This window comes from Arabidopsis thaliana (genome assembly GCF_000001735.4).
Source record: "Arabidopsis thaliana chromosome 1 sequence".
In the NCBI taxonomy this organism is placed as follows: domain Eukaryota; kingdom Viridiplantae; phylum Streptophyta; class Magnoliopsida; order Brassicales; family Brassicaceae; genus Arabidopsis; species Arabidopsis thaliana.
This window is the reverse complement of record NC_003070.9, coordinates 17,303,483-17,326,102: the sequence shown is the minus strand read 5'-3', so window position 1 is coordinate 17,326,102 and position 22,620 is coordinate 17,303,483. Positions and strand designations below refer to the sequence as shown.

At 35.4% G+C, this 22,620-nt stretch overlaps 6 protein-coding genes and 4 long non-coding RNA genes across 11 annotated transcripts; 4 read left to right on the top strand and 6 right to left on the bottom strand.

The window, feature by feature from the left end:
* Nucleotides 1–1,191: 1,191 nt before the first annotated feature.
* On the bottom strand, nt 1,192–1,785 carry AT1G47265 (uncharacterized protein). The gene has a single exon (NM_001123970.1). The coding sequence runs from the start codon at nt 1,533–1,535 to the stop codon at nt 1,305–1,307; it is 231 nt and encodes a 76-aa protein (NP_001117442.1). The 5' UTR covers nt 1,536–1,785; the 3' UTR covers nt 1,192–1,304.
* Nucleotides 1,786–2,618: 833 nt separating this feature from the next.
* Nucleotides 2,619–6,552, top strand: GAMMA CA2 (gamma carbonic anhydrase 2). The gene is made up of 5 exons (NM_103620.4): nt 2,619–2,870; nt 3,019–3,162; nt 3,423–3,548; nt 3,651–3,802; nt 4,420–6,552. The coding sequence occupies exons 1-5, from the start codon at nt 2,756–2,758 to the stop codon at nt 4,717–4,719; spliced, it is 837 nt and encodes a 278-aa protein (NP_175159.1). The 5' UTR covers nt 2,619–2,755; the 3' UTR covers nt 4,720–6,552.
* Nucleotides 4,901–6,984, bottom strand: PAF2 (20S proteasome alpha subunit F2). Its single transcript, NM_103619.5, has 2 exons — nt 6,533–6,984; nt 4,901–5,685 (listed from the first exon to the last, which is right to left on the bottom strand). Exons 1-2 carry the CDS (start codon nt 6,881–6,883, stop codon nt 5,203–5,205), a joined length of 834 nt encoding a protein of 277 aa, NP_175158.1. The 5' UTR covers nt 6,884–6,984; the 3' UTR covers nt 4,901–5,202.
* A 3,938-nt stretch (nt 6,985–10,922) lies between these two features.
* AT1G07343 lies at nt 10,923–11,177 on the top strand. The gene has a single exon (NR_139232.1). It is a non-coding gene; the product is annotated as an other RNA (long non-coding RNA).
* Nucleotides 10,923–11,602, bottom strand: AT1G07337. Its single transcript, NR_139231.1, has 2 exons — nt 11,245–11,602; nt 10,923–11,118 (listed from the first exon to the last, which is right to left on the bottom strand). It is a non-coding gene; the product is annotated as an other RNA (long non-coding RNA).
* A 264-nt stretch (nt 11,603–11,866) lies between these two features.
* On the top strand, nt 11,867–12,213 carry AT1G07333. The gene has a single exon (NR_139230.1). It is a non-coding gene; the product is annotated as an other RNA (long non-coding RNA).
* Nucleotides 12,214–12,707: 494 nt separating this feature from the next.
* On the bottom strand, nt 12,708–13,270 carry AT1G07327. The gene is made up of 2 exons (NR_139229.1): nt 13,152–13,270; nt 12,708–12,882 (listed from the first exon to the last, which is right to left on the bottom strand). It is a non-coding gene; the product is annotated as an other RNA (long non-coding RNA).
* A 1,327-nt stretch (nt 13,271–14,597) lies between these two features.
* On the top strand, nt 14,598–17,300 carry NRAMP2 (NRAMP metal ion transporter 2). Its single transcript, NM_103618.3, has 4 exons — nt 14,598–15,366; nt 15,737–15,873; nt 15,962–16,614; nt 16,830–17,300. Exons 1-4 carry the CDS (start codon nt 14,795–14,797, stop codon nt 17,058–17,060), a joined length of 1,593 nt encoding a protein of 530 aa, NP_175157.1. The 5' UTR covers nt 14,598–14,794; the 3' UTR covers nt 17,061–17,300.
* On the bottom strand, nt 17,255–19,529 carry CYCA3;4 (CYCLIN A3;4). Of its 2 annotated transcripts, none has more exons than NM_103617.4 (7): nt 19,031–19,529; nt 18,526–18,758; nt 18,276–18,428; nt 18,142–18,175; nt 17,902–18,051; nt 17,685–17,819; nt 17,255–17,599 (listed from the first exon to the last, which is right to left on the bottom strand). In NM_103617.4, the coding sequence occupies exons 1-7, from the start codon at nt 19,349–19,351 to the stop codon at nt 17,516–17,518; spliced, it is 1,110 nt and encodes a 369-aa protein (NP_175156.1). In that variant the 5' UTR covers nt 19,352–19,529; the 3' UTR covers nt 17,255–17,515. The 2 variants fall into 2 exon arrangements, with proteins under 2 accessions (NP_175156.1, NP_973983.1); NM_202254.2 differs by having other exon boundaries at nt 18,276–18,431; nt 19,031–19,526.
* A 1,376-nt stretch (nt 19,530–20,905) lies between these two features.
* CYCA3;3 (Cyclin A3;3) lies at nt 20,906–22,427 on the bottom strand (the record flags this gene model as incomplete). Its single annotated transcript, NM_103616.1, has 6 exons — nt 20,906–20,980; nt 21,065–21,199; nt 21,298–21,481; nt 21,562–21,714; nt 21,818–22,050; nt 22,224–22,427. 6 exons carry the CDS (start codon nt 22,425–22,427, stop codon nt 20,906–20,908), a joined length of 984 nt encoding a protein of 327 aa, NP_175155.1.
* Nucleotides 22,428–22,620: the final 193 nt, after the last annotated feature.

The window sequence follows — 22,620 nt, the reverse complement described above, 5'->3', positions numbered from 1 at the left end:
AAAGACTGAATCAAGGTTCATGTACAAAACAGAAGGATCAGGATGCTAGAAGATCAACTACCAAAGGAGAAGGTAGAAGCCCTGGCAGCAGTGTTGAAAGACAAACATCTTGACTTCTCAATAAGAACAGGAAACGAAAACTAAGTTTCGCATCTGAACTTATAGCTTCCATCTTATGCTTATGTCAAGAGAGCTTCTTACTTACCAACGTATCAACCAACCATAAGTAGTAGTAGAAGATTGAAACCGTCCTATAAACCCTTCAAGTTTATACCCATCAAACTGCAACACTTAAAACTAAAAAGGACAGTAACTCGAAACAATCCAAGATAGATTGTTCAGCCAAAAGCAGTAAACACTAAAAGGAGTTATGATTCCTAAGCAGCTATAGACATTCCAAAAAAACAAACCTTACCCCAAAAAGTTGAATTCACAGAGTATAAGGGTAGATTATACTCACATTTGTAGACACAATTTTTCGAGATCTTATCCTCACAATGAAAACAAAAAAACTCATAGCATACTCTAAGTATCATGCAAATATTTTATTAGTCGGTGGCATCAAACCACCTAAGGCTCAAAATATCCCCTCTAGTAACCAACTTTCGTTACAAATTTCAGGATTAAGGCTCCAACTCGGAAAGAGCATATTCGATGTTCTCTTCAGCTCGCGACACATATATCGATTCCACCTCACAAATCACTCAAACCGAGCTCATCTCATGATGCATAAGTTGGGTTTACTTCGCAATCACTTGAACTAAGTCCTTCTCACGGCGTATTTGTCAGGTCACCTCGCAACTACTTAATCCAAATTCATATCCAACAGCATTACAAGAATATTAGTCTTCAAGCAAATAACCTTACTCAAAGAACTCAAGCTTATGTTGATACCGGATCGCGCACGACAAATCCATCTTACGCATCCAAGTTCCATCACTTTACAGAGCAAAGAATGTACATCTTGCATAAGAAAGGTGGTTAAATCTTGATATTAATTTGTGATTAAATTTATGAATTAATGGTCATGGTTTAAGGAGTAAACTTGCCATTCAAGTTTACGAATTAATTATGAGAGTTATTTTATGAGCTAGATATGTACCTAATGGCCAAATAAAGATACATAGGAGGAAGGAAAAGACTATAAAGAGAGGTGGAGACCCTAAGAAAAGAGACTCCATCTTTTTTTTTGTAAAATGGTTTTCAATGTTATAAATAAGGTCCAATGGACTATTTCCGGATTTAGGCTCATACATTTTCCCTTAGACTCAATCCACTTACATATAACCAGACTAAACCATCTATTACAAAACCGATCTAAACCGAAAGTTGAAAATCCTAATCTCATATCGTAAAACACGATCTGAGCCGCCGTCCAAGAATTGCAGAATCTCACCGGAACAGAAACCCTTTGGGGAGCCTAGACGAGATTCGTCGAACGGAGATGGTAATTCAGGATCCGTTGTCCTCCTGCCACCGTAGAGCAGTTTTGAGGAGGAAGAGGCGATCCGGGTTGCCATAGTCATGAATCTCATAGCTCAGTCGAGAGAGTTGACGGCAGTAGTGAGTAGATCTCAAGACCATCGACGGTGGTAAAGCCTCACCGAAGCGGAGTCGACCTCCCCCATCAAGCGGCGACCCAATGAAACCTCCAGAATCTTTAGACTTCCGACCTAACCGCCGTCAGCCCTTGTTCTTCACTGTGAAGTCTCATCCTTCCTCTCCGTGAAGCCACACCACCGATATAGCTCTTACCGACAGTGTCTCGCATAATCTTCTCCCCTCCACCAGGGCCAACTCAATATATTCTCTGTCACTGTACAAATTTTCAAATTTAGCCCTTTTATACTAAATATTTTGAGTTTGGCCCTTACATTTAGTTAAAATTTTATTATGGCCCTCAGATTTAGTCAAAATTATCTTTTTGACCTCAAATTTGATAAATTTTTTTATTTTACCCTTTAATTTTGATCAAATAATTTTTGGATCCTGTGCAATTGCTCCTCTTGCACTCCCCTAATGCCGCATTTGCCCTCCACTGCTCCCTTGATTTTGAATAGATTGAATTGCCGAGAAGATGTAGCGGATCACGGTTGAAGCACCATGTCCCAATGGGTTTCTTCGTCGCTGGAGTCAACGAAAAAACTTATTGACGGAACAAGAGATTGTGATTATAAGAAGAAAAAAATTTGAGAGAGAAATCGCCCACGCGTAAATATCACTTGCCCGACTTCTTTCTAGTATAACTCCAAGAAAAACACCCAAGAAACTCCATCTTCTACATTCTTGACCCCATTTTAGATACAAACAATGTTTTTTCCAATCCTTATACTAAAAACTATTTCTTTGCTTTATGCAATACTTCCAATATCCAATGCACAATATAAGCTAATATCTCTATTTTTATCTCTTTATTTTCTTTGCTAAATTATATTAATTATTTTACTCATTTTTGTGTTTGTCTCCTGAAAGCTTTGTTCCATCTCCTTACATTGCAAAACGAATCTATCCGGATTTTGTATTCACAATCTCTGTAAGTCCAACCAATAAATTTCGGTTTGGTTTAGCTTACCAGTTACCACTCCATACTCTAAAAATTTAGAGGTCAACAAAATAAACGAACTCACTCGAGTTAAAAAAAAAAATCCTCCCATCAATACGCCTCCATAAACCTCTCTCTATCTGGTGGAGCGACACCAAAAACAACAAAGCCTTCTCATTTTCACACTTTGGGTAATCGGAGAATCACAAAAAAATGGGAACCCTAGGACGAGCAATTTACACTGTGGGTAACTGGATTCGTGGAACTGGTCAAGCTCTTGATCGCGTTGGTTCTCTTCTTCAAGGAAGTCACCGTATCGAGGAACATCGTAAGCTTCCAGATCCTTCCACTTAATACTCTCTATTGAAACCCTAGATCCAATTCGTTATCTCTAATTTGTGTCTTCACCTTTGATTGGAGAAATTTGTGGCTTAGATTGAAAAAATTTGATTCGAGAAATTTGTGTTTGTTTTCAGTGTCGAGGCATCGGACGTTGATGAATGTGTTTGATAAATCACCATTGGTGGATAAAGATGTGTTTGTGGCTCCGAGTGCTTCTGTTATTGGTGATGTTCAGATCGGAAAAGGCTCGTCGATTTGGTATGGCTGTGTTCTTCGAGGTGAGGCTTTATTACTTCTAGAAAGTCTTAATGGCCTTTGGTTCGATAGAAGTACCAAATTTTGCAGCAGTATATTGTGCAAAGTAGTCATAGTTTAGTTTTAGGAAATGAAGTTCTCTTTACCTTCTAATAATCTTGTATCGCTGTTATACGTTACTGTCCTGATCATTGGACATAGATTTATTGTACTGTCGATAAAATGTGTCATGAAGTAGCTGTGAAACTTATTGTATGTTAATCTGGGTTTCTAACTTGTGCAGGTGATGTGAATAACATCAGTGTTGGATCTGGGACGAATATCCAAGATAATACGCTTGTACATGTTGCAAAGACCAACATAAGTGGCAAGGTTCTACCTACTCTGATTGGGGACAATGTAACAGTAGGTAAACCTTAAAAAGCGATTTATCAGTTTTGAAGTATCTGTTTTTATGTTGTGTTACACGATTGTTAGTTAAAGGTTTTGTTTGTAAAATGAAACGGAGCAGGTCACAGTGCTGTCATTCATGGGTGTACTGTTGAGGATGATGCTTTTGTTGGTATGGGAGCAACACTACTTGATGGTGTGGTGGTTGAGAAACATGCCATGGTTGCTGCTGGTTCTCTTGTGAAACAGAACACGCGAATCCCTTCTGGAGAGGTTTCTTTCTTTCCACTTTATCTTTTCTGGTTTACTGCTTACGGAGTTTGTGATAAGACTGGAACTGGAAACTGCTTTATTTCTCACTAAACTGAACGAGAAAATCCAAAGTATCAAGAACCAAAAATAGAACTCTAGCTAGGTTTACTTATCACGGACCCTGAAGCTCTACCAAGCCTAATAACGAACTGCTAATTAACCAAGTAATAGCAGCTGTAGTCTGCTGCATTTAGTCCTACGCTGACCTGTAGCTAAGGCTTGACCAGCTGAACTTCTTCAAGTAGATCCACTTTTGCTTTGCTTACAATTTAGTTGATACAGAATTAGTTAATGAAATGATATGCCTGTAAATTGTATTATATTTTGATCAAAAAGAAGAGTAAATAGTATTTATATATCGTCTAAATCTGAGAACCACCTTTGTTTCCGTTGCAATTCTACTTGTATATGAAACAAGGGTGAGTTGGGAGTAACAGAGGGTTCTTGTGTTTCCAATGTTTTATGAGGAATTAGACGGATTTCTTATATCGCTATGCTTTTGAACTACTTTCTTCAACCGTCAACCTGAGAATATATTTACAAGGACATATCTATAAGTTATCAGTTTCATGTGGCAGGTGTGGGGAGGAAATCCAGCAAAGTTCATGAGAAAGTTAACAGATGAAGAGATAGTATACATCTCACAGTCAGCAAAGAATTACATCAATCTCGCACAGATTCACGCCTCAGAGAATTCAAAGTCATTTGAGCAGATCGAGGTTGAGAGAGCGCTTAGGAAGAAGTATGCACGCAAGGACGAGGATTACGATTCAATGCTTGGGATTACCCGTGAAACTCCACCGGAGTTGATTCTTCCCGACAATGTCTTACCAGGTGGTAAACCCGTCGCCAAGGTTCCGTCTACTCAGTACTTCTAATTCCAATCTCAGGTTGTTTTTGTGTGTTGAAATCATTTCAAGACAGGATTGATTCTCTGGAAGGTCAAGAGAGATATTATTTTGGTTTTAACTTTTCTTCCGAGCAAGCAGGAGATTTATCATCCTTGCTCAATAATGTATGGTTGCATTATGAAGTCATTTCTTCGAGGAACAATTTGCAGAAAGAGAAACAAAGTTGGATTAATCTTTCATTCTTTCTCTCGCTGTTTCTCTCATTCAAAATGGTGTCTGTTTGATACACTCTCTAGGTTGGCGATTCGCCGATTATTATTATCATGTGACAGATTTGACTTAAGTAGGACTAAACATAAGCTAGTGGCACTCAATAACTCCTTGTTCCAAGCTGTTAAATAAACAAAGCCGAATAAAAACCACAATTGTACTTGGAAGTTGGAACATATCAAAGAGCTACACACAAGAAAATTGGTTAGAAAATCCAACTTTGAACTCATTCCCTCTTGCTCAAATTTCCATTGGTGCAACATCTTGATCACCTGAACCACCTTGTTCACCAGTTCCAGCAGCACCAGGAGCAGCTTCGGGTTCGGCCTCACCCTCACCAGCATCTTCCTCTTCCTCAGGAACCTTCTCAAACGTATCAATCACCTTTTGAATGCTTTCCTGGTCCAAGAAATGGAATGGTTCATCGACTCCTAGAACAGAAACAGTGCAGAGCGAGCTCTTCAGTGTTTCCCCTTGCAAAGTTTCCCTTATGGCCATAATAGCATCTTTTATCAGATCTTCTTTTGATGATTCTTGGAAGCTCTCGAATTTGCGCTCCAGATAGGTTTTCGCAGCTTGTGAACGAGACCCGATAGCGAATGCTTGATATTCAAAGTAGTTTCCGCTAGGGCAGTTGTAGTAGAGGTGAGCTCCTGACTCGTCCAATCCACCTACCAGCAAACCCACACCATAAGGCCGTTTCCATGATCGTTGGGTACATACCTGCTCAAAGATAATTTATGAAGATGTTTAATACAAGACAAACAAATGACTTAACATTTGAATGAAATCAGAGTGTTGTTCAAACTACAAGACTGATATCAATACGTTCTCAGAAATCAATTGAAAATGTAGATACAGCAGCTAACTTAATTTTTGACAGACATGAAAGTAAGTGGGACGTAGCAATCAAACCTTTTAAAAATTGTGAACACATCATCTAACTTGAGAACACTACGTTTAACACCAAAAGTAGTGAACATGTAGCACAAATTTCTATCACAACTGTAAACCAACATCTTACTGAAAATATACTTCATTAGGCAAGTAAATAAAGTGGCCAGGACATACTACAACTACAAGTAAGTAAACAAATGCAAAGTAATACAAGTCAAAACCACAAAACCAAAAAGAGATCAACAAAGACGTATATTTATTCTAGAATTGCAAGCAAAAACAACTCTATCAAGCAAAGAGAACAGACGATGACAACACAGAAACAACCAAACGACCAAAATCATCACATTCTTATACACTTCTATCGTCAAAGTGGGTATACAGGTTAACTCTTTCTAATCGGATTAAGCAACTAGCAACAGAACTGGATATGATTAACAACACAAGAATCTCTAATTCCCAATCACTAAGACTTGATCACAAACCAATATCACTACTTGCATAACAACACACACATTCTACAAATAAAATTGGCCACATTGCTAATAAAAACCTAAACTTTACTCCAATTACATAAAGCTTCAAACTTTCAGATACTCACACATCATAAAACTAAACCCTTTAGCAAATTCTAGGTCAAAATTCAAAAGTTAACCCAAAAATCTCAATTTACCTGAGCTTTATCAGCAAGATGAACAACAAGACGACCAACAGGAAGAGGAGACTCATAAGTAAAAGAGTGATTAATAGACTCAGATCTCATATATCGAGAGAGAACACGACCATCAGCAGTGAGACCAGCAATAGCAACACCAATATGATCATCGACTTTAAAGATCTTCCTTTGATGAGAAGAGAGCTCTGATTGTGCTTTGTTGACACAAGCGAGGACGACATGAGAGCGAGATCTGAGTCCTATTGCTGCGGAGCCTTGTTTCACAGCTTCCATGGCGTATTCGACTTGGAATAGTCGACCTGTGGGACTCCATGTTGTCACATCTGTGTCGTACTGGTTCCTGAACATCTTTCTTCTTCTTGTTCCTCTGTTCTTCAAAAGCTTTTCGTTTGCTTCAAGCTAGAGGAGGATGGTCTCTCTTATAGAGCTTAGAAGAAGAAAGTAAAGATTGTCAAAAAAAAGAGAAAGAAGACAGTAGAGTAAAATGGGCTTATGAAACTTAATGGGCTGGGTTTAATTATCCATTACTCTTTATTATTTTTTACACATTTAAAAGGATTATAATTTTATAAATAAATACTTAGCATTATATTATTTCTTTTTATAGTAATTAATTTAATTCATAATTTAACATTTGCAGTTTCAATTGGTTTTACATTATTTATTTACACATTTTTCACTACACTGATTATAAATTTACTATTCCCTCTGATCCTAAAACAATGATATTTTGGATTTTTCACAAATTAAAAAAAATAACTTTTATATTATTTTTATTGTTTTTTCTTACTGCAAACTATGTTTTAATCTATGAATGTAGATCATTACAGAGAAGGTTTTTGAACCAAATTGGCTCGTTCCTAAAGTCTGCTTTGAACACAGAAATCGTAAAAATTGGGGAAGCAAAATAGTCCGCTTAAAACACAAAAATCGTAAAATTAGGAAAACTAAATGGTGAGCTATACTATTACAAAGACGTTTTGTGAAAGTAAATACAATAGATGAAAATCTGAAGACCAATACTCTAAATCTAGAAGTAAATTAGCAATTTTACTTCTATTAGACTTGCCATTGATGGTTTTAATGAGGACTTCGCAATCTCTTTGGAATTGTACTTTCTTGTATTTTTGTATCCAAATTTGTTGCATCGCCACAAGTAACGCTTTCGTCTCAGCCTTTAGGAGAGTGTTGACATGATCTAAAATTGAAGATCCTCATGTGTTTGCTATCCCTTCATGGTCTCGTATAATCCATCCACCCGTACTTTAAGTACTATTCCTGTGTAAGTCCGCATCGAAATTGCACTTGACAAAAGAAACTGTCGGTTTTCTCCATGAAGTATTTTCCGATGATGGTGCTCTTGTTGTAGTAGTTTTTTCTTGCCTCCCTCTCGTGTTTATAATTCATTTATTATTTTTTTAATTAATTTAATAATATCAGTTCTACTTTTTTTCCTTTCTCTATTGATCACTAATGAAAATAATATTAATTTAAAACATCAACTTTTGTGAAACAAAAGTAAAATTTAAAACATCAAACTTCATGGACTAGAGGGAATTACAAGTTATTGTATTTTATTATTTCTAATTTTATGAAAATTAATAATTTAGCATGTGTAGTTTAAATTGGTTTGGAATAAAATTAATTTAGAAATCTAAACAAATAAAGTCACATGTTATTAGATTTTTAATTTGATATTTTGTTTTTGATAAAATCTTGTATTATTTGGTTGGAAACAAAGAGTATTAAAATTGTGTCAATTAGCTAACTAGCCAAATTCGACATACAAATTAGCAAAATAGTCATACGTCAGAAAACTTTAGTAAATAGTTTTTTCTTGGGGTGTAAAATAACCAAAATAACCTGGAAAAATAGACGGGAACTCGTGAGTTCCGACACTAGGTGTCTATATGTAGGGAACATAAACATGCGTAGGTAATGAGTAACCCGTTTTATTTATAAAACACACGCCATTTATATATGTTTTTGTTCCTGATGAGCCACATAACTTATAGATTTCAATTACCAATGAGAACATAAACATGCGTAGATAATGAGTAACCTGCTTTATTTATTAAACACACGATATATATAGATGTATTTGTTCATTTTTTTCTTAATTCTATAAACCACATACCTTTTAGATTTTACAGATGCATTTGATATTTAAACACTAACTTATATCACTAAATATGTCAAAAACGGACCATATATATATACAGATGTTTGCTTTGTATGCGACTAGTTATTCAATGGAGACTAACAGATAAAAAGGTCAATGGTAACTGTAACATAGAATGTTATTTAAAAACAACACATGTAATTCCTATATGCATACGCTGTATGAAAACAATGGGCGTGAGTTGGAAATTGTGTATTGGGCAATAAACTCGGCAAAGTATCAACTTATAGAGATCATACATTACATGCAATGTTTCGTTATATCAGTAATCATTAGTATGCAACTTGCTACATAATATGGTCGCCAAATCTTATTTGCGATTTGACAATGTAAATCTATCCGTAGGAAAATATTTGATACGTATCTATTGCATTAAATGCGGCGACAGTGTTATATACGAGTTCCAATGTTGCATTGGGGGAAGGGGTGAAACAAATTCCAAAAACAACGTGTTTCGTATAAATATAACATAGGATAACCACTAAGCATCCACCAGATAAACGACACGTCGCGCATGACGTCTGCGATAATGTTAAAACACATGAATTATTGTGGTTATGCATGTAATTCAAATACAATTCAGTTATATGTTTGATGCGACATTTACAGAAGCGACAGATTCCATCGATTAGCAGCCCTTCGAGAGTTTGGAGGGAAATCATAATTATTCAATATTATGTGGCTTAAAAGCTTGTAAGCACTGTTGCGGAAAATGTCTTAATATATTGTAGCCCTACTTCGTAGCAAAAGATTCCACATATAACAGGAGAGATGAGTAGCATTTAAAACACACGATAATGAGTAACCCGCTTTATTTATAAAACACACGCCATCTATATATGGCGTTGTTCTGGATGAGCCACATAACTTATAGATTTCAATTACTAATGAGAACGTAAACATGCGTAGGTAATGAGTAATCCGCTTTATTTATAAAACACACGATATATATATATATATATATATATATATATATATATATATGTATTTGTTCCTTCTTTTTTTTTTAATTCTATAAACCACATACTTTCAATTACAGATGCATTTGATATTTAAACCCTAACTTATATCACTAGATATGCCAAAAACGGACCATATATATAGAGATGTTTACTTTGTATGCGACTAGTTATTTAATGAAGACTAACAGATAAAAAGGTCATTGGTAACTGTAAAATAGAACGTTATTTAAAAACAACTCATGTAATTCCTATATGCAAACGCGGTATGAAAAGAATAGGCCTGAGTTGGAAATTGTGTATTGGGTTATAGCCTCGGCAAAGTATCAACTTGTAGAGATCATACATTACATGAAATGTTTGGTAATAGCAGTAATCATTAGTATGCAACTTGCTATATAATCTAGTCGGCACATTTTATTTGCGATTTGACAATGTAAAGAGTCCGTAGGAAAATATTTGATATGTATCCATTGCCTTAAATGCGGTGATAGTGTTATATACGGGTTCCAATGTTGCATTGGGGGAAGGGGTGGAACAAAGGCCAGAAACAACATGTTTCGTATAAATATAACAAAGGAGAATCACTAACCATCCACCAGATTGACGACACGTCGCGCATGACGTATGTGCTAGTGTTAAAAAACATGATTTATTGTTGTTATGCATGCAATTTTAATACAATTCAGTAATAAGTTTGATGACGACTGCTTCCGTCGATTAGCAGCCCTGCGAGAGCTTAGAGGAAAATCATAATTATTCAAAATTATGTGGCTTAAAAGCTTGTCAGCACTGTTGCCCAAAAATATTTTAGTATATTGTAGCCCTACTTGTTATCGAGACATTCCCAATATAATAAGAGAGATGAGTAGCATTTAACGATCACACCACTTCCTCTTTGAAAAAATTAAAAGGAACAAGTATACAACAAAGGAGAAAGACAAGTTACAGCAATACTAGGTATGCCATTAATGATAGATTTGTTTTACAGAGTACCATGTAAAATAGAACGTTATATAAGAACAACTCATGTAATTTCTGTATGTAAACGAAGTTATACTGACGAATTTGAAAACAATAGGCTTGAGTTAGAAATTTTGTATTGGGCTTGATGTTATTCATTCGGTTATAAGCTCGACAAAGTATCAATTTATAGGTATCATACATTACATGAAATGTTTGGTTATATCAGTAATCATCATTATGCAACTTGCTACATAATTGGATTGACACATTTTATTTGCGATTTGACAAAATGAACAGTCTGTTGGAAAATATTAGATACGTGTTTACTACATTAAATGCGGCGACAGTATTATATACTGGTTCCAATGTTGCATTTGGGTAAAGGGTGAAAGAAAGTGTAGAAACAACATGTTTCTTATAAGTATAACAAAGGAGGACAACATGATGCACTCCCCAGCGAGTCACCATTAACTTCTCCACTGAGAATATAGACAACATTGGTCTAGAAAAACACCAAGTGAAACAACAACGTTAAGAAAATGATATACTGGAAAAAGCATGTCTCCATTATATTAGTTTTTCACTCTATAGAAAGTAGTTCACCTCTGGAAATTTGAAAAAAAAAACATGAATTTAAGAAGAAACTCGATAGGGATTATTGTCAATATGAAAATAGAGAAACCAAGCAACCAATTTAAAATTGTTTTCAATTACATAATACTAAACCCTAAGATAATATATAGGGAACGCAAGCAACCAATTTTATAGATTTTTTTTGAGAAAAATCCAAAACATACAACGGATAGAAAACACTGAAATTTGAAAGAAAAACATGAATTTAAGAGGAAACTAGATAGGGATTACTGTCAATATGAGAATAGGGAACACAAGCAACCAATTTAAAATTGTTTTCAATTACATAATACTAAACCCTAAGATAATAAATAGGGAACCCAAGCAACCAATTTTATAAAAAATTTTGAGAAAAATCCAGTTTTAATTATATATATATATATATATGCATGTATATAAATATGTATTTGTGTAGTTATATCACTGGATCCGAAAATCAACTCAAACACATCTCGATCCCTTTTTAAAGGTATAAAAGTATAAAATCTAAAATGAAAACATAGTATACAGATAAATCAATGACTATAAATAACAAGCATCATTATAGAAAAACACCTTATAGAATAAACATAGCATGTTATCTATATAAAATACATGAACCAGCTATAAATAACATGCATAATATGAACAAACCTCTTCTTCTTTTTTTAACCCCTAAACGGACGAAAAAGAATCCACAAAATTTGAGGAAATTTCCAGATCTCGCCTTATCTAACTTCATGTAGAGAGATTAAGAAAAAATTGAGGGTTAGTAGAGACTAAATAAAAAAGAACCAAAACTTAGATCTGGACACAATCGGTAAGAACTCTATGTAGGATACTTATGTAAGTATACATGGGAAGAAATAGAAGAAGACACAGATAAATAATCGGAAACCCAGGACTGAACTTACCAGATTCATTGGCGAATACCAGATTGGATAGGAGGAGAACGAATTAAAACTTCTCTCGCAAACGGCAAAAGAAGGAAAAAAAGATTAGCAGCTATATAAAACACATACAAAAAACTATAAAACAAATGCAAACAAATGAAATAACAGAGTACTTAATGGCAGACCAAAAGGTATAAAAGCATGAAATTTAAAATGAAAACATATTATAGAGAGAAACCAATTAGTCAAAATAACAAGCATCATTATACAAGAACACATTATAGAGTAGACATAACATGTTATCTATATAAAATACATGAACCAACTATAAATAACATGCAAAATATGAACAAACCTCTTGTTTTTAAACAAAAACCCTAGACGGACGAAGCAGAATCCAAAGAGTTTGAGGAAATTCCCAGATCTCGCCTTATCTAACTTCATGTAGAGAGATTAAGAAAAAATTGAGGGTTAGTAGAGAATAAATAAAAAAGAATCAAAACTTAGATCTGGACACAACAGGTAAGAACCCTATGCAAGATACTTATGGAAGTATACATGGGAAGAAATAGAAGAAGATATAGATAGAGGGAAAAAAGAACCGAACTTTAGATCTGGCCACAATCGTTATTTTCTATGCAATTGAAGTATAAAGGGGAAGAAATAGAAGAAGATCGGCGATAAATAAACGAAAATGAATGGAACGTAAGACGTTCAAAATCCTCGATATCGCCGAATCTGCAGTCATGGAACGTAAGACGTTCAAAATTTGGGTTAGTATAGTATAAAAGAGAACAGATCAAAAGACAATATTTACAAACCTCAAGTGTTTTTCAAACAAAACCCACAGCGTCAGCCACAAAAGCCTCCGATATCGCCTAATCTTCTTTCGTGAATAGTAAGAGACAAAAAATGGGTTAGTTGCATGTAAGAAACACAGATAAAGGACGCAATATCTACAAACCTCGTGGGTTATTCAAACAAAGCACATCAATATTTACAAACCTCATGTGTTTTCCAAAAAAGCACAGAAGGATTCCCAAAAAAAAAACAGAGACTTTAGCCGCAAACTCTCGATGGTCGCCTAACTTTCATTCATCAACAGTACACGAAACAAAATTAGGGTTAGTTAACAACGAACCGAACTTTAGATCTAGACACAAGCGATGATTGACATGCAATTAAAGGTATAGGGGAAGAGAAATAAGAAGAGCAACTGTAAATAATCGGAAATCAGTGGTTCTACTTACCCAAATCGTCGGCGAGGGAAGACCAAAAATTAATCCTTCGATTGTCACCGGCGACTGCAACGAGAAGACGATTTGAAAAGGATAATCGGAAACACAATCAATTTCTAGAAACAACTACTACTTGGATCGAAAAGATGAGAGCAACGACGATGAAATTAATCGCCGCCGAGAGAGGTTTTTTCGGTGAGAAAAATTTTTTTTTTTTTTTTTTTTTTTAATTTTAGGGTTATTACTTTGGTCGTGAGACAAACTTGGGCCGAATAATGCAATAGAATTCAAATTTCAAACCCAGAATCATACGCTCCCCAAACAGTGTCTTGTCGCTTTGATGTCTAAGGTTATACATGTAAAATTACATGTGTTTCCGACTTACCCCTGTAGCTCATGGCTATTCTCTTAATTTTTTTTGAATCCATGGCTATTTTATGTAGATACTCATTGAAATATGGTAAAAGAAGGTACAGTAGAAATACTAATTATGTTCATGCTTGAAAGTTGAAACACACAAAAAAAACGAATAACATGTTTTTATGATTTAAATAATGAGTGATGAAAACACACATGAAGGGATTGACAAAAATACTAGTCACTAAATATCCTCATGATACAAAAAAAAAAGAAAAAAAGAAAAATAGTCACTAAATATTCACTTAACTAAAAATCCTCATGATTTGTTCACTTTGGAAAATTCAGCAAAAAAATTTAGTAAGCTTATTGAATGTAAACCAGTAATTTCTGATGAGATTAAAACTGAGTTCTAGTTAAAAGACTTTCGGATGAGGAGGTTAAATTTTCATAATTTGCATCGCATCAAAAAAAAAAAAACATTTTATCAATGGTTGAGTTTCTGCTCATAAATTTTTGGAATGTGAGTAATACAATCATATCAACTATGCTATTCATGAAGCTCTAAAAAACTAATCATGAATCTTATATTGGAAACTCAATAAACTTTTGGTGTGGGATATTTAGTTTCACACATTGTGATCTATAAAAGAGAGGAAGAGATAGATCAAGCAATGGATCTAAAAATGTATAAAACACACACTTTATTCACTACCTTGTATTCAATTAACGTCATTAAAAAGCAAAGCTTTATTCAAATTTGTGACAATACAACTATGGCAACACTACACTAAATACATAATTTCAAAGCAAATTTATAACATAAAGTTTTTCTTCTTTTTTAGGCATTAATATAATAAAGTTGAATCTGGTACCAAAAAGTTACGAAAAAGAAACGCATTAATCTCTTTTTTAAAAAGCATCTGATTAAGTGCCTGCGTCTTCTTCTTCTTTTATCCCTCCAATTCAAAATTCAGGTACGTCGACGACACCACCACCACCACCGACAGAATATTCCGATTTAACCCTCACCGAATATTCCCTCTTCCTCCATGGAAAACGACGTCAAAGAGAATCTCGAAGAAGAGGAAGACCGTCTTCTTCCTCCTCCTCCTCCTTCACAATCTCTCCCATCCACCGATTCCGAATCCGAAGCGGCTTTCGAAACAAACGAAAAGATCCTAATCGTCGATTTCGAATCACCCGACGATCCAACAACCGGAGACACACCACCGCCATTCTCATGGCGGAAGCTCTGGTTATTCACCGGTCCAGGTTTCTTAATGAGTATAGCGTTTTTGGATCCAGGGAATCTAGAAGGAGATCTACAAGCTGGTGCAATCGCTGGCTATTCTCTGTTGTGGCTACTAATGTGGGCAACAGCTATGGGGTTGTTGATTCAGATGTTGTCAGCTAGAGTCGGTGTAGCTACTGGTCGTCATTTAGCTGAGCTTTGTCGTGATGAGTATCCTACTTGGGCTAGGTATGTGCTTTGGTCTATGGCGGAACTTGCTTTGATTGGTGCTGATATTCAAGAGGTTATTGGTAGTGCTATTGCTATTCAGATTCTTAGCCGTGGCTTCTTGCCTCTTTGGGCTGGTGTTGTTATTACTGCTTCCGATTGGTGAGTCCTTTCGATACTCTATTCGTTCTTTAGAGATGTTGGATTCGTAGAATTAGTAGAGACTTGGTTTGGAGAATCTTATGATTCATTCTGAAATTTTAAAACTTTGCGGATCATCTTAGCGGTATTGAGTTTGAGTATGGATCATTCGAACTCACAAATCAGTAGAAACTTGGTTTAGAGATTCATGATTCAATCTGAAGTTGAGAATTTGCTTTTACTTTGGCTGTTTTCTTGTAAAACTTTGCTAAGATGATCCAAACTCACAAATCAGTAGAGAATTGGTTTAACGATTTGTGATCGAATCTGAAATTAAGAAACTTGCTTTTTTGTATTTTGAAAACTTGGCTAATGAATTTGTTGCAAACAGTTTTTTATTTTTGTTTCTAGAGAATTACGGTGTGAGGAAGTTAGAAGCTGTTTTTGCAGTTTTGATCGCAACTATGGGTTTGTCCTTTGCTTGGATGTTTGGTGAAACAAAACCGAGTGGGAAAGAACTTATGATAGGTAAAGATTTCAGATTTTTACTCTTGAATTTCACTTTATTTGCTTTGATTTGAGTGCTTAAAAATCAAATCTTTGTGTTTATGGATAGGTATTTTACTACCGAGACTTAGCTCAAAGACAATTAGGCAAGCTGTAGGTGTTGTTGGCTGTGTTATAATGCCTCACAATGTGTTTTTGCATTCGGCTCTTGTACAATCGAGGAAAATCGATCCGAAGAGGAAATCCCGGGTTCAAGAAGCGCTTAATTACTATTTGATCGAGTCATCCGTCGCACTTTTCATCTCCTTCATGATTAACTTGTTTGTGACTACTGTCTTTGCAAAGGGGTTTTATGGAACTGAGAAAGCTAATAACATTGGCCTAGTTAATGCTGGTCAGTATCTTCAAGAAAAGTTTGGAGGCGGGCTTCTTCCGATTCTTTATATCTGGGGTATCGGGTTGTTAGCAGCCGGACAAAGCAGTACGATAACTGGTACATATGCTGGACAGTTTATAATGGGCGGTTTTCTGAATCTCCGGCTTAAGAAATGGATGAGGGCAGTAATAACAAGAAGCTGTGCTATTGTGCCTACAATGATTGTGGCAATCGTGTTCAATACTTCTGAAGCTTCCTTGGATGTTTTGAATGAATGGCTCAATGTCCTTCAGTCTGTACAAATTCCTTTTGCTCTTCTCCCTCTTCTAACCTTGGTATCCAAAGAAGAAATTATGGGAGACTTCAAGATTGGGCCTATTCTCCAGGTAAATTTCCACTTCTTTTACTACAAGTCTCCATAGGATACCACAATAGGTGAATTAGTGTTGAGTCTTATCGTTTTAGGTGTCTCGACTTTTTTAGTTTCACTGTTTGTGCAATTATCTTAGTAAACATGTAGAATTGAAAGTCCTTCAATGGAATAGAGAAGCATGAAGAGTGAGTATTTGTAAGTTGATTGGATTTATTGATTACATTGCAGAGAATAGCTTGGACTGTGGCTGCACTTGTAATGATCATCAATGGGTATCTTCTGTTGGATTTCTTTGTATCAGAAGTCGACGGGTTTCTGTTTGGAGTTACGGTCTGCGTCTGGACGACTGCTTATATCGCCTTTATAGTGTACCTCATTTCACACAGCAACTTTTTTCCTTCTCCTTGGTCATCCTCTTCCATAGAACTTCCCAAAAGAGTGTCCGTCTCCAATAGCTAGTAGCTGCACAAAAATAACTGCCCTCAAGACCATTTGTTACATGTCAAGAAGATACAGTAAACAAACTTCATCCACTATAGTCTTATACATATTGAAACGCCAAAGTGGTGATAAGAGTTAGCTTAGCTTTTTGTGAATGTTAACATCACAAATATGTAGTGGCAAAGTCTTTGTTGTACTTTTTTGTTTTTGTTAAGAGGATGTGCACATTCCAATATGATTTAAAGAGGCTTTTACATCATAGAAAAAAGCAGAAAACAAATCAATAAAAATCTAATAAACCATTGAAAAAATGGTCAAGCAAAAAAAAAAAAGTTTCTTAACTAGTGTTAGCAAAAATCATTGAACATACGCTAAAAGAGATAATACTCAATACTAATCTGCCATTCTAACAGATATATACAACCCAAAATTCAGGTAACTAACACTTCCAATACATAAGCTTCAAGCTTCTTTTACGCCATTCCTCTAATGGTAATATCTTCAAAGAAAGCAAGAGGTAGCTCCGGTGAAACAGGCATGGTCGCAACGCACTTGTACTGTACCAAGAGAATCAGATATTAGAATGTTCTTGTTGCAATATATCACAAGTTTAAAGTTACATCATTGAATTGTTGAATTTACCTTGTGTTGCTTGTACTTATTTCTAACAGCTTCTAGAGTGTTTCCTCTTCTGCTTAGATACAAGTCATGTATGATACCCACGCACACTTGTAGATCAGCTGCTTTGTACTTTGTGTATTCTTCTAGCATTTGATTCTGTTTGCATCACCAGAAGAGGATTTAGAATATAAAGAACTTTTTCTGTATAAGAACCTGTCATGGTTCTTAATTTGCTTACCCAAGGATGTTGTTTTGGACGGATGATGAACCGGGCAAGAAATACAGCTGAAGCAGACAAAAGAGATGGCAAATACTTCACACAGGTGTAATCTAACATACTCAATTCTGATAGATAGCAACAAAGGAACTCTATCTGCAATTGTGAGTCCTGCAAAGGCATGAAAAAAAAGAAGATTTAACAATAGAAATTATGAGATGCAAATGCCACAGTTTACAGGTACATCGATTTTGAGCTTACTTTGAAATCTTCTTGTGCAACCCGTGTAAACCGTCTGCACAAACACGACATAAAAAAGAGAATAACAATCAAAACAAGGGCAAGTAAAACCATGAAATCATAAGTTTAAACACCAGACTGTTTCAGAGTCGAACCTTAGGAATGTTTTGATGGTTGGGCTTCCTAATTCAAACTGCAGAGCAAGAAGTATATCCGCCTCCATCGACACCACTTCTTGTTTAGTAAATGTATTATCCGTAATGTAACAAAAATCTTCAACTTTAGGAGGACCTATCTCTTCATATTTCCTACTTTTTTAAAAGCAAAAATAAAGATTCCATAAGCCAACCATCTAAGACTCTTCACACCAACACAACAATAAACAAAGAGGATTAAGATGCTTACGACGCAATAAGCATTGCAGAAACTCCCACAAGCTGAAGCTTCTGCCTGTTAATAGGCTTCACAGACAAGAATCTATCAACATAGGAGATAGTGAGATAAAGCGTATCCGAAACAAGCTTGTACTCCTCAGCAACCTCCACTAACCAATCCACCAAAACCGCTCTCATGTGTGGAGTTAAATCACTCTGAACCTTTTCAATATAATCAGGTAGTGGTCTATGTTTCGGCTTCCCCTGAAAATTTTACCAATCCAAAAACAATAACCATTAGTCCCAAAGTATCAATCATCTCTAATTTCTCCAAACATATCATATAACCATAAGAGCAAGCTGTGATTGGACAAAATCTCAGAAACTTATCAAATCCACAACTTTAACCAAACCCATTAATCAATATCAAGTCCAACACTGTACCAATTCCAAAATAACATAAACTGATACCATAAGATCACTAAGATCAAAAATGATGGAATCAAGAAATCTACTAAAGATGATTTTTTTTTTACCTCCATTTCACGGAGATAAGCACAAATATCACTAGCAAAAGGCTCACACATCTGAGGATCAACAGATCTCGATTCGATTAGTACGCTAGCTTCAGGAATCATCAAAGCCTTCTTCATCTGCCTCTTCGAGGTATTAACACTTGTTTTAGCCTTAAGGGTCTCTCTTTCTTGATTGGGTACAGCAACGACATTGGACATATTCGGAAGCTCTCCGAGAACAACTCTCTTCTTACTAACTGGGTTTTCGTCTAACGCCATGGACGACGCTTTTCGTTTCGCCGCCGCTCTCGTCATCCTCGCACAGTTCTGATTCTCCGCCATGGGGTTATTTCAGTGGGAAAGTGAGATTTGAGAAAAGGGGTAATGTACAAGGTAGGTAAAAGGAAATGGGTTGAGTAAAAGCGCCATTTTTGTTGGGGAAGTTTTGAGATTTTTAGGTCATGGCGCTTCTCTGTGTAAATTTTCCGATTTCGAAATTTTTAGGGATTTGACTTTTGAGTATCCAAAATTTGGGGCTTTTTTGCAGATTTCATTTCCACATTTATTTGGCGGCTGTTTTCTCCTTTTTACCCTTCAAAAAGTTTCACTCCTATATTTAGACAATCATTATTGTTTTATTCACTTAATTAAAGATGAAAATAACAATCAATGAATGCTTTTAATTAAGGAAATTATTAGTAGTTGATTTGTTTTTTTTTCGGTTTTGGTTAAGATTCGGAATTAAGTGAGATGCTTTTAAAAAATTTAAAAAAAAATCGGTTTTGCATTTGTTTTTTTTTTATACTTTTTTTGGGTTTAGTTTTACATTTTTGATTTTTTTTTGGATACAGAAAAATAAATCCACTAAACCATATGAAAATATTTTGTCTAAACAATAATAAAAAAAAATCATTGAACTAGGAATTCATTTAACACCATTTCCTATATAATTTTTTCGACAAATTCAGCTATTAATTTAACAAAAATAATTGACACCAACGGACACTTATCTTATATTAGAGTTGTCAAAATGGGTGTGCGGCCCGTGGGCTGCCTGCGTCCAATACTTAATGGACCGAGTCATGGATAAAGCCATTATAAAACGGGCTTTAATGGTTATAGTCGTTAACGGATATGAACTTTAGCAGAGTAGATATGATGGACATGGGCGGCCCAATAGTCTTATAATGTTAGGTTAAATCGATTTGAGGAAAAATCGAATATTAAAATGGACATTATTGGATTGGACAAAGGTGTTAATGGATACGGACTATGTTCGTCCAATATCAAAATAGACATTATTGGATTGGGCTAATGGACATGGACACCCCGATTTGACAACTCTATCTTATATGATCCGCCTATCTGTTATTATCTAATAAACGTATGTTGGAAATGACCAGACCAATTCTACCAAATAATCTTTCCAATAAGGGTTCACTTGTAGAAATTGCCTTTTTATTGACTTAAATGAACAATTTCTGTTTTGTTTTGTTTTTGTCAAGGATCATAGCAAGTCTAAAGGCTTATCTTGTCATGTCTTCCCATTCATCTGGTTTCGATACCATTTGAAGTAAATTATTGACTACTAAAGTTTTGGCCTTCTAGGAACTTATAAATTTTGTCATAGGAGGCTCAATGATTAAACAAATAAAATCATGTCACATAAAATACTTCTTATCATATTGCATAATCGTATAAATTTCCAGAGTAACACATTAATTTGTCACCACAATGTTAATCAAGTAATAACACAATACATCTTCACAACACAAATTATTTGCTCCTGCTTCACTTCGATACATATAACATATGACTCCTCTAGCTTCAACTGTTGATCAGTGTCCCTTAGTAATCGAGCTCAGTAACAATTGGGAAATGAAAGATTGGTTCTGATCAAATGGTAACAACATCCTCCCAAAAGGTAACCGGAAGCTCTTGGTAGACAGGAATTGCCGCAACGTATTGGAACTGTACCATAAAAAGCAACATTTAAGTATAAATGATACTACTAATTAAATCAAATGATTTCATAATTTGTAATATGTCAATTACCTTATGTTGCTTGTATTTCTCTCTAACAGCTTTTGAAGCACCTTCACTTCTGCTCAGGTACAAGTCAAGCATGATCTCCACACACACTTGTAGATCAGCCGCTTTGTACTTTGTGCATTCTTCCAACATTTGACTCTGTTTTACATTACAAGCCATAGATTATTAGTGTCTCATTCAAAAGATTAACTCAACATATAAACCTGAAAAAGAGAGATTGAGACAAAAGTTCTTACCCAAGGATGTTGGTTAGGAAGGATGATGAATCGAGCGAGAAAGACAGCAGAAGCAGCCAACAAAGATGGAACAAACTTCACACAACTATAATCTAACATACTTAGTTCTGACAGATAGCAACAAAGAGGCTCTAGCTGCAAGTTTGGCACTTTGAAATCTTCTTGTGCAACCCTTATGAACCGTCTGCACAAACACAACAAAAGATGAGAACAAAGAACCATAAGATACAACCAAAAGTCAGTATTATTCATCACAATTCTAACCTTAGAAAAGTATTTGTCGTAGGCCTTCCTAGTTCAAACTCAAGCGCGAGAAGTATATCCTCTTCCATCTTCAACACATCTTGTTTCGTATAAGTATTAGCCGTAATGTAACAAAAATCCTCCACTTTAGGGCGACGTTTCTCTTCATACTTCCTATTTATATCAAATGCCAAAAAAGAGAAGCCACTCCATATGTAAGTTTCAACATGACAATGAATAGCAAAGAGAGTAATACAAGAGGATCAAAAACACTTACGAAGCGATAAACATTGCAGAAACTCCCACAAGCTGAAGCCAGTGCTCGTTAACCATCTTTAATGACAAGAATCTATCAATGTAAGAGACAGTGAGATAGAGTGTTTCAGACACGAGTTCGAACTCTTCAGCAACTTCCACTAACCAATCTACCAAAACACCTCTCTTGCTTGGTGTTATATCTTCTTGAATCTTTTCAATGTAATCATGTAAAGGTCTTAGCTTTGGCTTCACCTGAATATTCACCAAACCAAAAACACAAATCTTCAGAACATATCCACAAATTCTAAGTCCAAACAGAGAACAATCATAGAAACTCTTCAGATAAAGTATACTAAATTGACCTATTGAAACTTGTCAATGTTCTAAGTCCAAAAACAGAGCAAGTAGGAGATCTTATTACGTACCTCTAATTCACGGAGATACTCGTAGATATCTGAGACATAAAGTCCACACATCTGTGGATCATCAGACCTAGCGTCAATGTCAGAGCCTGATTGAATGTTCTCTTGAAACGCAAGTAGCTTATGTCGAATTTCCGCCCACTCTACCGGGGAAGCATCTTGAGGGTTATGGTCGGAATGAATCTGTTTATCTTTCTTAGACACCATATTTATCGAAAAACAAGAACACATCTTCGAAAGAACAACAATAAATCTTACACTAAGTCCTATATATAGAGTAGAAGACTCTATCCTAAAACAACCAGGTTTCAGAATTCAGATGAGAGATGAGACAGACTAAAAAAAAAAGGAAAATTAAACCAAAGCCCAAAACAATAACTTGTTGAACACGAAATCCCAA